Source organism: Pecten maximus, chromosome 17 (assembly GCF_902652985.1).
Source record: "Pecten maximus chromosome 17, xPecMax1.1, whole genome shotgun sequence".
NCBI lineage: Eukaryota > Metazoa > Mollusca > Bivalvia > Pectinida > Pectinidae > Pecten > Pecten maximus.
This window is the reverse complement of record NC_047031.1, coordinates 15,733,260-15,747,028: the sequence shown is the minus strand read 5'-3', so window position 1 is coordinate 15,747,028 and position 13,769 is coordinate 15,733,260. Positions and strand designations below refer to the sequence as shown.

At 36.2% G+C, this 13,769-nt stretch overlaps 1 protein-coding gene across 1 annotated transcript; it reads left to right on the top strand.

Annotated features, from left to right (window-relative positions):
* Nucleotides 1-1,470: 1,470 nt before the first annotated feature.
* LOC117315969 lies at nt 1,471-9,158 on the top strand. The gene is made up of 4 exons (XM_033870411.1): nt 1,471-1,790; nt 3,283-4,165; nt 5,835-5,856; nt 6,837-9,158. The coding sequence occupies exons 1-4, from the start codon at nt 1,507-1,509 to the stop codon at nt 7,148-7,150; spliced, it is 1,503 nt and encodes a 500-aa protein (XP_033726302.1). The 5' UTR covers nt 1,471-1,506; the 3' UTR covers nt 7,151-9,158.
* Nucleotides 9,159-13,769: the final 4,611 nt, after the last annotated feature.

Sequence of the window (13,769 nt, the reverse complement as noted above, 5' to 3'; positions counted from 1 at the left end):
TTTTTCTCCGGGTACTTCCGCTTTTCTCCACCTCCAAACCTGGCACGTCCTAAAATGACCCTGGCTGTTAATATGACGTCAAACTAAAAGCAAACCAAATCCACTCACCACACGCATGCATGTCGCACGCAAGGGAGGCAGTCCTTAAATTACTTTAGCTGTTAATAGGACGTTAAACAAAATAAACCAAACCAAATCACTCTCTGGGGACTTAGTTTCTATAATATATCTTTGAAACCATTGGGATCCCCACCCTATAACCATGCATAGCATTGTTGGGCATAAAGCAGATAAAACAAACATGATATAAAAATAGGCCCTGGGGTCTTTCCCCATCCCATAACCATATATAGCATTGTATAGGTAATATAGGTATTAACAAATAGAACATGAACATTATTTTGATGCTTGGGCCTCTTGTTTGTATAGTCCCCCTTTCTTGGATCGCTTTTCCATGTAGAAATTACCAAGCGAGTTGTCCAAGTCATTTTTCGTGAATTCCTCGAAGTTAGATGATTCCCCTCTCGATGTTAAACACTCCCTAAAAGCTTTAACATCTGTTGATGGGTTCCGTTTTGTATGGTTGGACTCAACACCGTCGAGAATATACTTTTTTGTCCGTTTTAAGAACGGCGAACCTGACGTCTGCCATTGCTGTTGTTGTCAAGGTCTTCGGAGTATCATATATCCCTTTTGAGAAACACCCGGTCAACCAGCTTTTTTTTGCAAGGTCGGTCCATATAACTTTATTGGGAATCACGTGATGCTATCTAAGCCAATCAAACGGTGTAAAAACATCAATTTATAATGATTAATGTTATATATTGTTCGTTTTGTTATTCGCCTTGTCACCTTGTCCGTCCGTCCGTACGTCAACATTTACATTGTCCGGAGGTTTCCCGTCAAACTTCTGAATGAATTTCAATGAAACTTCATACACGTGGTCTGGAGACGAGTCGAATTTTAAGGTCGTGGTTTGCGAATCTAGGTCACTATTACTATTTTTAGAAATCTTCTATAATTTTCATTTACCGGAGATTCCCGGTCAAAGTACTGAATGGATTTCGATGAAACTTTATACAGTTGTTCCTTGTTCTGTTTCTGTCGAATTCCAAGGTAGTGGTTTGCATTCTAGAAGTTAACTACTCCCCACACAAAGCCATTTGGATATCTCTCGGTAAATAAAGGTAACCACAATGTATCCAACAATTTATTTTATTCCATTTCAGCTTGCAAAAACAATCATTTCATTGGACATCTGCATGTATACTCTTATACCTGCATGTTATAATCACATACTAACCTTGCGCCACTAATATCCCTTGTTCACACCCAATTGTGATACTTATAGTTAATTCTTTCCTTCAAATAAAATGTGCGTCGATTTTCATGGCGGGCGTATTATGTACCGTTCGCGGTACTCTTATTTTTTCATGAAATGATATAAAAATATTTGCTTTGTAGGATGAGGATAAGGAGGCAAGCAAAATTAAGCTGTTTGGCACAATGGAGAGACTTAATGTCAGCTCTATAAACTCCCTTCACTTTGTAGACAATACAAACAAAGAAGATCCCGCTTTTCAAGAAATAAGGGACGAAATAGTTACATTGGCACCGTCTCAAGAAAATTGGAACAAACGGATACCAGCTACGTGGGTTACCCTTGACATAGATTTACGAATGCTGAAACAACAGAAACGCTACATCATCCGATTTTCTGAGGTCATGGATATTGATAGAAGAAACGAAGTTTCCATAGGCAATTCAGAGGAAATAAAAAACTGTTTGAGGTAAAGTTTTCCTATAAACAAATCTCACTAAGAATATAAATATCTCTCCAATCCACAAATGTAGTATCATTACATTACTGAATCATAATTTGATTGGTGTTAGTTTTGATTGATTTTATTAATTAATTCGATTTATACAGACTACCCTATATAAGTATATTATATGTTCTCACGAATCTTAAGAAAAGCTGTCCTGCGTACGAATTGTACCTCCTAGGATATCCTCCAATCACAAGGAGACAAAAAAGATTATACCGCAGCCTTTCAAACACACACACCCGTTCTCCACACGCATGCATCTCGCATCGATGGAATGAATGTCGTTTGGTTTGGTTTGGTTTATTTTGTTTAACGTCCTATTAACAGCCAGGGTCATTTAAGGACGGCCTCCCGTTCGTCCGACATGTATGCGTGTGGTGAGTGTGTATGTGTTTTGGGAGGCTGCGGTATATTCGTTTTAAGTCTCCTTGTGATAGGCCGGTACTTTTGCCGATTTATAGTGCTACTGAAGCATACTGTCGAAGCAACCCAGCAGCACACCCCACCCAGTCACATTATACTGACAACGGGCAAACCAGTCGTCCCGCTCCAAATATGCTGAGCGCTACGCAGGAGTAGCAACTACCATTTTCAAAGACTCTGGTATGTCTCGGCTAGGGGACAAAACACACAGCCTTCCTCACAGCGGCGAACGCTCAACTAAAGGCCAAAAGTGGTTTGTCGTCCTAGCCACAGCTAAGGTCATAATAAACGTGCAAAACAACAGATTAAATACAGGCCTCAAAACTGCGAATTTCGAGTATAACTACAGTACTGTACTGAGTTTCCTGCTTCATTGAAGCCAGCCGTCATAAATATCTAGACTAAACCCGGGTAATATGTCATTCACAAAACGGGAAATATGGCGGTGAAAACGGAACTTTCCCACTGGGCATATCGACATGCATCGGGAAGTTCTGACCTTATATCGCACAAGGGAATACATTTCACAGCGAGATCACGATGTCAACCATAAATTCCCCTTGATGTCCTTCAACTTGCCCTTTTCTAAAGCTAATGATAAATCATCGATAAAGTATCGATATCTGTTCAGGAAATCGTAGTAATCGAGTAAAGCGGCTGATGATCAAAACATATGGCTGAACAGAAAATACCGACAACAGATAATTTGTTTGCGAATGAAAGACGTTTAAAGCAAATGCGTAGCCAGAAAATGTCCATAAAGTAATTCCATCTTTTGCAAAGTGAAAGGTTTCTAAAAAAATAGTAATTGACGTGATTAAGTTTACATGAATGAGAAGTAGGATGATCATGCAGTGTTTTGAATCTTGCGGTGGTAAATCATGTTAATAATGTAACGTAGTTATATAAATATCCGTTACCCGTCAACAGTAAACATCCATGTCTATATGTAATTGTATGAAGGGTATCCCACATTAATGCAATACGTATTATTCTGTAAACAAATAATTACATTTTTCTCGTTTTACAGGTACATGCATCTTACAGGAAACATTTTGTTTTTTGAAAATGTACAAGACGCTAAAAATCAACAGGAACCGTTCGTAGTCACACATCCTCAATGGATAGTGGATGCATTTCGGTGCATTATCAGAGCAATGCGATTTATAAAATCTAAAAACGAAAAAACAAAGCTACAAATCGTACAGATTCAAAGATCAGGCATTCTGACTTTGGAATTATTGGAAAGTCTCTTGGGAAGCTATCGCAAGCACCAGGATATTCTAATAGAGATAATGCAGCGCTTGCATCTGCTGGTCGCCATAACACAGGAGACGGCGGACCGCAAATGGATAGTTCCAAGTCTGCTTCCCCCGAGAGATGCTCTACTCTTCAATGAAGTACTACGCCATCCCAGTGCAGTAACATCGAAAACCTTGTGCTTTGTGTTCAAATCAAAACTACTACCTGCAATTCATGACAAACTTTTAGCAACATGCCTTTCATCACCTAAAATAAAAATTAAAAAGGACAGTGAAGGTAAATCTCTCATGCAAAGAGGATCTGCCTGCTTTATGCTAACCCGAGCGTGCGACCTTCTTGTGAGTTGCAAAGGAGCCGTTGTGAGCTGCACTCTTATCAACAAGAACGGGGAGACAGATTTCAAAGGGAAATATGGATTGGTACGATCATTCTTCGTTGATCGTTTGAAACAGGTTTTCACTCGGTTTCACCACGGAAACATCGTATATGAACTGTGTTTACATTGTAAACACGACATCTGCAGCGACACCTGTCCAGTTCCGATCTTGGACATTAACACGGACGGGCCAGTGCGCTGTTGTGAGTACTTTTCTGATGACCTACATTTCCTTGACAAATCAGACGCAGAATCCTGGATGGAAGAGAAAGAGGTAAAACAAATATTTGTATTTTTTTCGATGCTGTTACGTTTTCCTCCGTTTTTACTCGCCGTTTATAGTTCTAATTACCTGTATAGGGTCCGTTTGCGTTCATAGTCCGTGTAATAGGAAACGTTGTACATGGAGCTTATCAAAACGACATGCATTCCAAATACATTATAGTTCTATTTCGATGGACGTACGTTACAATTCATTACGCAATAAATAAGTGAGGTCAACGCTCTAAAGGAAACGAAAAATCAAAGATATTCTTACGCAGGGCTTTAGTATGAACTCCGTATTTAAATTCTTGTTATCTTAAATGACCCTGAACAAATGAAATTCCCTTCTCGCTAATATTGCCAGCTATATCATATCTGATATTTATTACTGTCTTGACAAAATAAATGTTTTATCCCACTGATGGCAAAAATCTCGAAGATCACATACGTTTAAATACACATGACATCCTGGATGATTCCGTAGCGGGTAACACACATGGGTATCACTTCCCGTGAAATCCGTTACACGTCAATAACATCCATTCAATATCAATCGTGGCTGCTCATAAACGTTTCGGCGACAAAACAAAAGCACAAATACCAAGGAAACTAAGTTTGATGAGGCGAGTTTGGTGAAAATTTGGGTCATTTGTCCGAAGGCCTTAGCTGTTAATAGGACGTTAAACCAAATAATCCAAACCAAACCAATGAGTCGGACGGAGGCGTCAACTTTTGCATTGAAACAACGTCTTCTCAATAACCAAAAGGCACAGGGACTTGATATTTGATCTGTAACACCCTGGACAGAAGGGCTACTAAATGTGAAAAAAATAAATTACCTTGACCTTAGTTCAAGGTCATATCTGTCAAATAAGATATAATTTTCAACAGACTTCTTTTCAAAAACCGAGAGGCCCAGGGACTTGATATTGGGCCTGTAGCATGCCTTGGTGAAGGGCTACCAAGTTGGTTCAAATGAATGACCTTCACCTTCATTCAAGGTCACATGGGTCAAAAATGCTTATCTTCAAATGACTTCTTTTCAATTACCAAGAGGCCCAGGGACTTTATATCGGGCATGTAGCATGCTGGGATGAAGACCTTCCAAGGTTGTTAAAAAATTACCTTGAACTTCATTTAAGGTCACATGGGTCAAATAGGCTATACTCTTCGAACGACTAACAAAGAGGCACTTGGACTTGATAACCAGCCTGTAGCATGCTGGGATGAAGGGCTACCAAGTTTGTTCAAATGCATGACCTTGACCTACATTCAAGGTCACAGGGGTAAAATAGGCTTTAAACTGTAAACAGTAATTTTGCGATAGCCAAGAGTCTCCCGACACCTGATAAAAGGCCAATGGTATGCTGGAATGAAGGACCAGACACTTTATTGATAGAACCTGACCTACTCCGATATTTGAATAAAGAGGCAATCAACATAGTATCTGTAGAGATGACAATCAATTTCAAAACTGCTGTAGAGCCAGGTGAGCGATACAGACCCATTGGGCCTCTCGTATGTTGACGCCCAGAATAAAAAATGTTATATTTTCTACTAAATTGCAGTAGTATATAAATCCGTAACACCATATCGGGTCTAAAAAAAACTTGTAAACTTAGAAATTATTACTAGCTTCATTATAGTTATTCGTTCATATATCTTGTATCTCTTTACAGAGCAAAGTGAAGTCAGGCGAGGGTAAGTTTCCATGCTATTTTTTATTTTATGTTTTACTTGACAAGCAACCATTTCTTTTGCATGCGATGAGATTTTTTTATTAAATTCTTTTATTTATTTGTTTAATATGCGAAAAAAAAATACATGTTCTCACGTGGATATGAATGGCGCCACAAAGATGTATTATTTGAACGGTATGATTTTAACAAATGCACATTCAATGAAACGTCTAAAGTTTGACATCAGACCCATGTTATTCATAAAATAATGTTCATCAGAAAATTTTTCTTGGTTAAGGGTAAATCATAGTTTGGACATAAAAACATTTGGTATGGCTAATCTGGAATTTGTAGTTGTTGCAAGTTAGGGTTTGATGAAAATATGTTCGTTGAATTGCTACTATAACAAATGCTAGGAGAAATGCTTCATTAAGGTATTTGCCTCAAGTGGTTTTGATTTTATTTATTCTCATCCTATTGACCTATCACAGTCACTTCAGGCTTCCCCTGTGTGCGAGATGTATGCATGGTAAATGTTTTTGTTCAGACAGGGGCATGTTTGTGTTTATCCTTGTGATGACGGGAAAGTTCGACTTCATAGAATTACTTAATGAATCACACAGCCAACCTGTGCATCTCACCTGGTCACATTATACTGATAACGGGTGGACCATTCGTCATTCTTCGAATACGCGAAACATAAACCCCGAGTATCAAGTTGAAAATAAACTCTCACGTATATAAATATGGGAGACCGTCTTTGAATTTTATAGTCCTTTATTTGACATTGTACATATTAAACTTAAACCAAACGCTTTCAATATACCAATTTAACAGCTAGTTACCACTTTAATCTGAGTACACTGAATTTATAAGTTTGTAGTACTGTAAATGAAGTTTAGCTGTACATAACATGTCCAAGTGAATTAAAGAATGTCTTAATCTTTCATTTTAGTACTCTGTCCAGGTCTTACAGTAAACAAGTTTTTTTTTTATTTCCAGATATCATTCTCACTAATGCTTTCCTCAATTCACGACTAACTGATAGGATGTTGTCGTTATTAAGCCGGAGCAGCATTGGTACCAAGTATGAACTTTTCTTCGCTTACCTTGGATTACAGTCGGGCACCATCGACTCCCACAAGAATCCGAACACTGATATAACGAATGTTATCTTTAATCTCTTTGTGACTTGGAAAAATTGGAAAGGCGAAGGTGCTACTATCAGGGAAATTCTTGAAGGAATGAAAAAGTATGACCTCGATTACACGGTTGCTGCGCATGAATTAGGTCAAGAATACAATTCTAAAGAATAAACCGTTGTAATCAAGATGGGAAGAAGGTATGTTATAGAGGACTATATAATCAACGTTTATCTAACGTGATTGAGTGCTTACAGACAGTGATGGCCAACTTTCCCAAATACACTTCTTTATAAAGTGAAAAAGTGCAACCTGTCTGAAACGGATGTCCCCTGAACAGAAATAATTGATCAGATAAAATGTGGTCAGTTGATCTGCTAATACGAAAATTATGCTTAAAGTTGACACATTAAATTGTGTTTGAATGACATTTGACAACGCGCCACAATTTTCATGCGAACAATAGCTAAGTTACAGTATTATATGTGATTTTAATCCAACATATCCTGTAGACATTTTGATGTGATGGTTGTCTAATTTAGACATAGGACAAATGCATTGTAACATTTTAACCGCATTTTTTAATATATACAATGGATATAAATGATATCACATTAATGAATACTTGGTTTTGTAAGAAGATCAGTATTTTTCCCTATCTTTCCTTATCGAAACAAATTCAAGAAATATCACGCTTGCTAGTATCATTATTATTACTATAATTTGTTTTGGCTACATAATTCTTATAAAGTATGTTTAATTTTGACATTTTGTTCTGACAGCTTGTTCAATGAATCGATATCACGACAAAAAATCCTCAACTTATCTTTGTAGTTTGCTCCCAGTTGGATTTGACGTTACACACATATTTAAAATGCAGGAAAGAATTATTTCAAAATCTATTTTTTCTTGACCAATTTTTCTGTACAATAGGAAACCCTCGTAGGTGTAGTTGGTCCCTTTATAGATGATGACTGTTCAGTTCTTTTTATCGGGATGCTATATTAAGAGGATTGATATATGAAATTTTATTGAAAGATTTATACGTGTGCTGTATTATTGTTATATTTATAGACGTTTTATTTATACCTGTGCTCAGGTATAGATATTTTTTTATCAAATCTCTTTACGTCTCGCGTCCGTCACTGGCCTGGACTCTAGATTTTATTTGACATGCATATATTTTATTCTATCAATGTAGTGTAAATAAATGACAGATGTTGCTTGTGAGAGTATAGAATAAAAGTTAAAGAGGATATGTTGGTCAGACTACACTTGGCTTATATACTATGGTGTATAAATCCTCTAATTCAGCTTGAAATTTTCGCCTTATCTGGTGGTCATTTACCAGGTATACAGAATATTTATAGGAATATTTTAATGTGATATTTTTAGATATGTTATTCTTACATATCTGATACTGAAGAAGATGTTCTACTTTTAGAAATGATACATGCTGCATTAATTGTGTTGCTTTCCTTTTATTAGTATTTGTATTCATAGATTGATTCACATTGAGAAGATTGTTCAATGATAGAGTTCCACTGTTTTACTGAAATATGTTCTGTGGTATATATGACTATAAGTAAATCTATATAGATAAGCTGATTGTGTGAGTTTACACAATTGTATATATCTGCTCTCTTTAGTACTTTAAATCGGAGAAAGTTCCGCACAACCGCAAGGATACTTAACACGAACATACTGCCTCCCAAAACACACATACGCACTGAACACACGCATGTGTATCGCACGCACGGGAGGTTGTCCTTAAATGACCATAGCTGTTGATAGGACGATAAACAAATACAGTGGAACTTCGTTAACTCGAACTCGGAAAACTCGAATACCCTGCTTAACTCAAAGTACCTCGTCAGTCCCGACCGAATTCTCTCTTTATTTTAGTAAGGAAAACTCGAAAAACTCGGATAATACGAAGTGAAAATGTTGTCCCAACAACAAAAATCCTATTTGAAATTATATAATAACTCGTGTCCAATAACGATCGATGGTAAACGCCGATATTTTTAACAGCGAAATTCCGTTTGTAATACTGAATATATCGGCAATACAAACCTACTTGCTTTTATAAGTGTTTCATAAATTCATTAAATAAATTGTCGGTGGAATCTTATAACAACAACTCTTGGTGATAAAAAGTACTGCTTTACTTATATAAGGTAATTTCCTAAGGCGGTCGCCGATTATAGTACACACGATAGTCAACAACTCATCTACCCGCTCGTTCAAGCGGAACTAATCTCTGACACACCGGTAGATCTACTCGGCTGATTAACAGGTGTAGAAATGAAACAGTCACCGGTGCCTATTAAATCTTTAAACTGCTGAAACAATAGCGTAATTGCTGCCGAGGTGTTCAGAGTACGACTGTAACGGTCAGCGCTGTCTATTAAATCGGATAACATGCCACTTAGTAACAGTAACATTGTATACGCACATGCGCAGCCCAACTTTCGGTGCTAATACACACGGAGATGGCTTTGTTATCATTAAAACGTAAGTAGGCCTATCAAACAGTATTGTATATGTCCAATATAAGGTAATGGTTCTGTTACGTTTTACATACAATTTGTGTTAAACTTAAACGGTTATTTGATTTGACATGAATACATTGTTATTCTGTCGAATTCCGTTTTATCGTTATTCCTTTTGAACATGACTTGCACATCAGATCGTTATTTTAGTGACTAAGTGGAAGAAATTTTATCGTGACTGTATATCGGCAAAACTACACCAAATTACAAGTGACCGAACGAAACATTACATCTACATTTACATGTATTGACCACTCTTCTCACTAAACTGGTGAGCGACAGAGCGGAGTTATAATGATATAATGTTGACAAATATTGACTTAACTTTTCACCAAAAATTATAACTCGCTTAATTCGAACACTCGGATAACTCGAAGATTTTTCGTGGTCCTGTCGACTTCGAGTTAACGAAGTTCCACTGTAAAATCAAACCAAACCAAATAAGAGGGAGTTAACATATATAGCCTATATGTGTGCGGATATATAAAAAGATAAGCTATATGTTAGTGTTGACACGTATGGATAAGCTTCATACGTACCTATAAAGAAAGCTTTATACAAGAGTTTAAAAACATGAGCTTAATGCATGACTTTACATATATAGAAATGTTGTGCCTTGATTCACACGTATAGATTATTATATGAGTTTGCATATATAGATATGCTCAGTGTGTGATTTTTTATACATATATCTGCCCTATGCGTTAGGATATATCTTGAGTCATATATGTGCGTTTATTTGTATAGAGTAAAGTTGATATAATAATAAACAGCTGATAATACAAACCATACATGTCACTTTAGTCTATAAAATCATGTTTTCGCCGTAAAGTCTTTAGTTTCGAAGGATCAAAGTAAACTAGTGCTATACCGTTTTGTCTTCATCTGTTATCAAAACGTCAAAACTTTTTTAACAACGTCAAGCTAATCACCGATTTCAATTTAGGTTGAATTGACTGAAGGCATTCACTACAAATCGCGATGTTGACTCCTAGTGGACTAACTGGCAGTACCAAACGTGGCAATTTGGCTATATTTTTATGAACAATTTTTTATCCAGAAAACGTACACCCCAACCATTTGATATATTACATGACTCATGCATTTCAGAGATGTGGATATGGTTAAGATACAAATTTTGATTATGATATTGATTTCAAATTTTGAATTGCAACAAGTCAAATATTAATTAATTGTTAACATATTTGTAAACAAAATCTTCCATTCGTCTGGGGTTGTATTCGTCTATGAGGGAGGTTTGTTTGCTAGGCAAAAGTGAAAAACTTAACATGATTAATAAATTCCTCATGATAAGTTGATATCGTCTTTCCTTGCCAGTGCGTTGCTTTGACGCATTTATGGCATTTAAAGAGCAGCACATATTCACTGGTATTAGATATATAAAGGTTGTTGCATATTGCTTTGCATTATTACCTTTCTTTCAGTGGACTGTCTACACTTATCAAATTATTTACGCCTTCAAATTAAACTATTATTATCCGAGGTTTAAAATCGTTAAAAGAAAATATTTCCATGTGGACACATTTCTGCTAGCCATACCTTTTTAGAGGACGTTTGTTTACTTAACAACACACACGTAAACACATTCCATTCTCCAACTCAATGGAAATGAGCACCTCGGCGTGTATCTTTAAATAGCGGTATTTGTATACACATTTCAAGGTTAAGTATGAATTGTACAGCGAGAAACGAAACGAATCGTCGTGCTAGATAAATATCTTTGTAATTTTCAGAATGTTAATGTTCATTTTAATTCATGTTAAATAATAAAATCTTTCAGGAAAAAATCAAATCTCTAACATGTTTTTGTTTGTTAGTGGTTATCTGTATGCATACCTCGACGTTGAAAGATGAACAACAAGTCAAAGCTTTTTGTGTGTTTGTATGATCATACCCCGAGTTTTTAATATACAATCTGGGTATGCAAGTTACTCAAAATTATAAATAATTTCCTGTACAAATTACATGCCAACAGCAACACCCATGGTTAGTCATAACGATGCATACGAACACATGATAGAGTTACTTATGTTGAATTCCATCAGAGTAGGTATTTATTGACTGAAAACATAATTAATAAATAAGATATGACCGGATTTGCTTATTAGATGAATCTTTTCAGTGAAGACGGGACATGTGAGAATCTCACAATCAACTAGCGTTCAGTGCTATTATATCAACACATTAACATGCTTAGAAGACCTTACAATATTTGAGCCATTCCTTTCTTTTGTCAAATCCTTTTGAATTTAAAATATAAATACTTAGTTATTAGTTTTATGGTTAAATGTACTTTCAAGAGCCAGGACATATGAGGACGGGTAGACACGTAGATCAGGAAAACCAAGCACAGAAAGACAACAGTGAGGAAATAAAGGAACGAGTTAAGGTCCAAAATGTTTAGAAGACAGGGAAGAAAATTCTCGATTCTTAAATGGCTAATTTATAGTTGTCTTCTACGATTAACATGAAATGGAACACAGCGGGCCTTATTCGCGGAATCTTCTATGTCCATAAACGTAACGCTAAAACAAAACCACCTTGACCTTTTAAGGGCCTCTCAATTAGTCGCCTCTTATGACATAACAGTGATAAACACCAGGCATATTATTTCTCCACTCCTACACGTGTTAACGAAATAAGACATTTGAAGTGTACCAAGAATTAAATGGGATAGACAAACATAGTTTAGGCTTTTGCTGAAAAATGACTTTTAAGTAGATGTTATGATACGGAAACTTCTATCGACGGTTTAAAACATTATCTTTGTAAAGCTATTCATCAAATAGTCTGTTGGTAACATTTATTTTCCCTAATGTTGTTAGTTGTTATTGTAGGTATCTTCCTAGATTGAGGTTGTATTAATTTTGGTAGACCCATACTGATACACAAATTTAAGGTTACACATTTCTTCCTATGTTGAAATTGTTGTCAGTGTGTATATATATATAATGTACATTTACACTTTATAAAAGTAGATTAACAATTACGTAATCTCAAAAGGTAACTATCCACGACAGAGGAACGCATGACTCTATAATATATTTCGATTCGTCGCTAGCTCAAAATGCATCTGTTATGACAACTTAAATGGAACTAAATCAAATATACCTAATCTCTTAAACTGTCGTCTGTCGCAGAGAGGGTCAGTTCTACCATTGCAATATTTGTGACTAGCATACGACAATATATGAGCGATTTGTTTAGGTGGATTGTCCTGCTTGCAGTATGCTTCTGTGAGGTAGCACTATAAATCGGCAAAAGGTCCGGCCTATCACAAGGAGACTTAACACGTAAATTCCGCAGCCTCCCAAAACACATACGCACTCACCACACGCATGCATATATCAAATATTAGAGGCCGTTCTTAAATGACCTCAGCTGTTAATAGGGTGTTAAACAAATAAAACCAAACCAAACACACCTAATATACCCCATGAACCACGACTAATTGTGTATCTACACACACAGCAGACCCAATTTAGAAACAGAATAATGGCTTATATTTTGGGAAAGAGAAGACGGTTTAAAATGAGGTTTTCGATAACTTCAAGTGTAAAAGCGAAGAAAGTCACATAAAAACACACATTAAATATCATTCAGAATACAACATAAAACACCTCATTCACGACAGTAAAAATTATGACTTACAATTATAAACGGGGATATGTCCACCATTGTAGACGAAATGATAATGATCTGATTAAATCAGCCTTTCGTTTCCCTCTGGCCTAGATATCGAAGACAGTACAAAGCGAGCCAGGATGTGTTGTGATAATTGTGACATGTTGATTCGATTTCCTTAGTGTTATTTAACAATTTCGTTATGGTAGCATACTGAAAGGCACTCGAAAAGATATCAAAATAGATCTTCTGACCTCATTACAACACATAGGATATTAAATATATGACCCTCATTACTCCGGAAAACACCTAATTGTCTTGAACTTTGTACATGTATTTGTTTTTCCCTTGTCCACATCCAAAACCTGGCACGTCCTTAAATAAATAAAAACAAACCAATCTCTTTAGAACGGAATGACAAAAAGCTGATGTAAGCTATTCTTTTTGAAATCAAGAGTAAATTTATTTTCGAAACTTGGAAATGACATTCATTAGATAGGCGTAATAATGATGAAGTGAGAGATGTATCGAAACAGTAAACTGCTAAAAAGCTGATGTAAGCTATTCTTTTTGAAATCAAGAGTAAATTTATT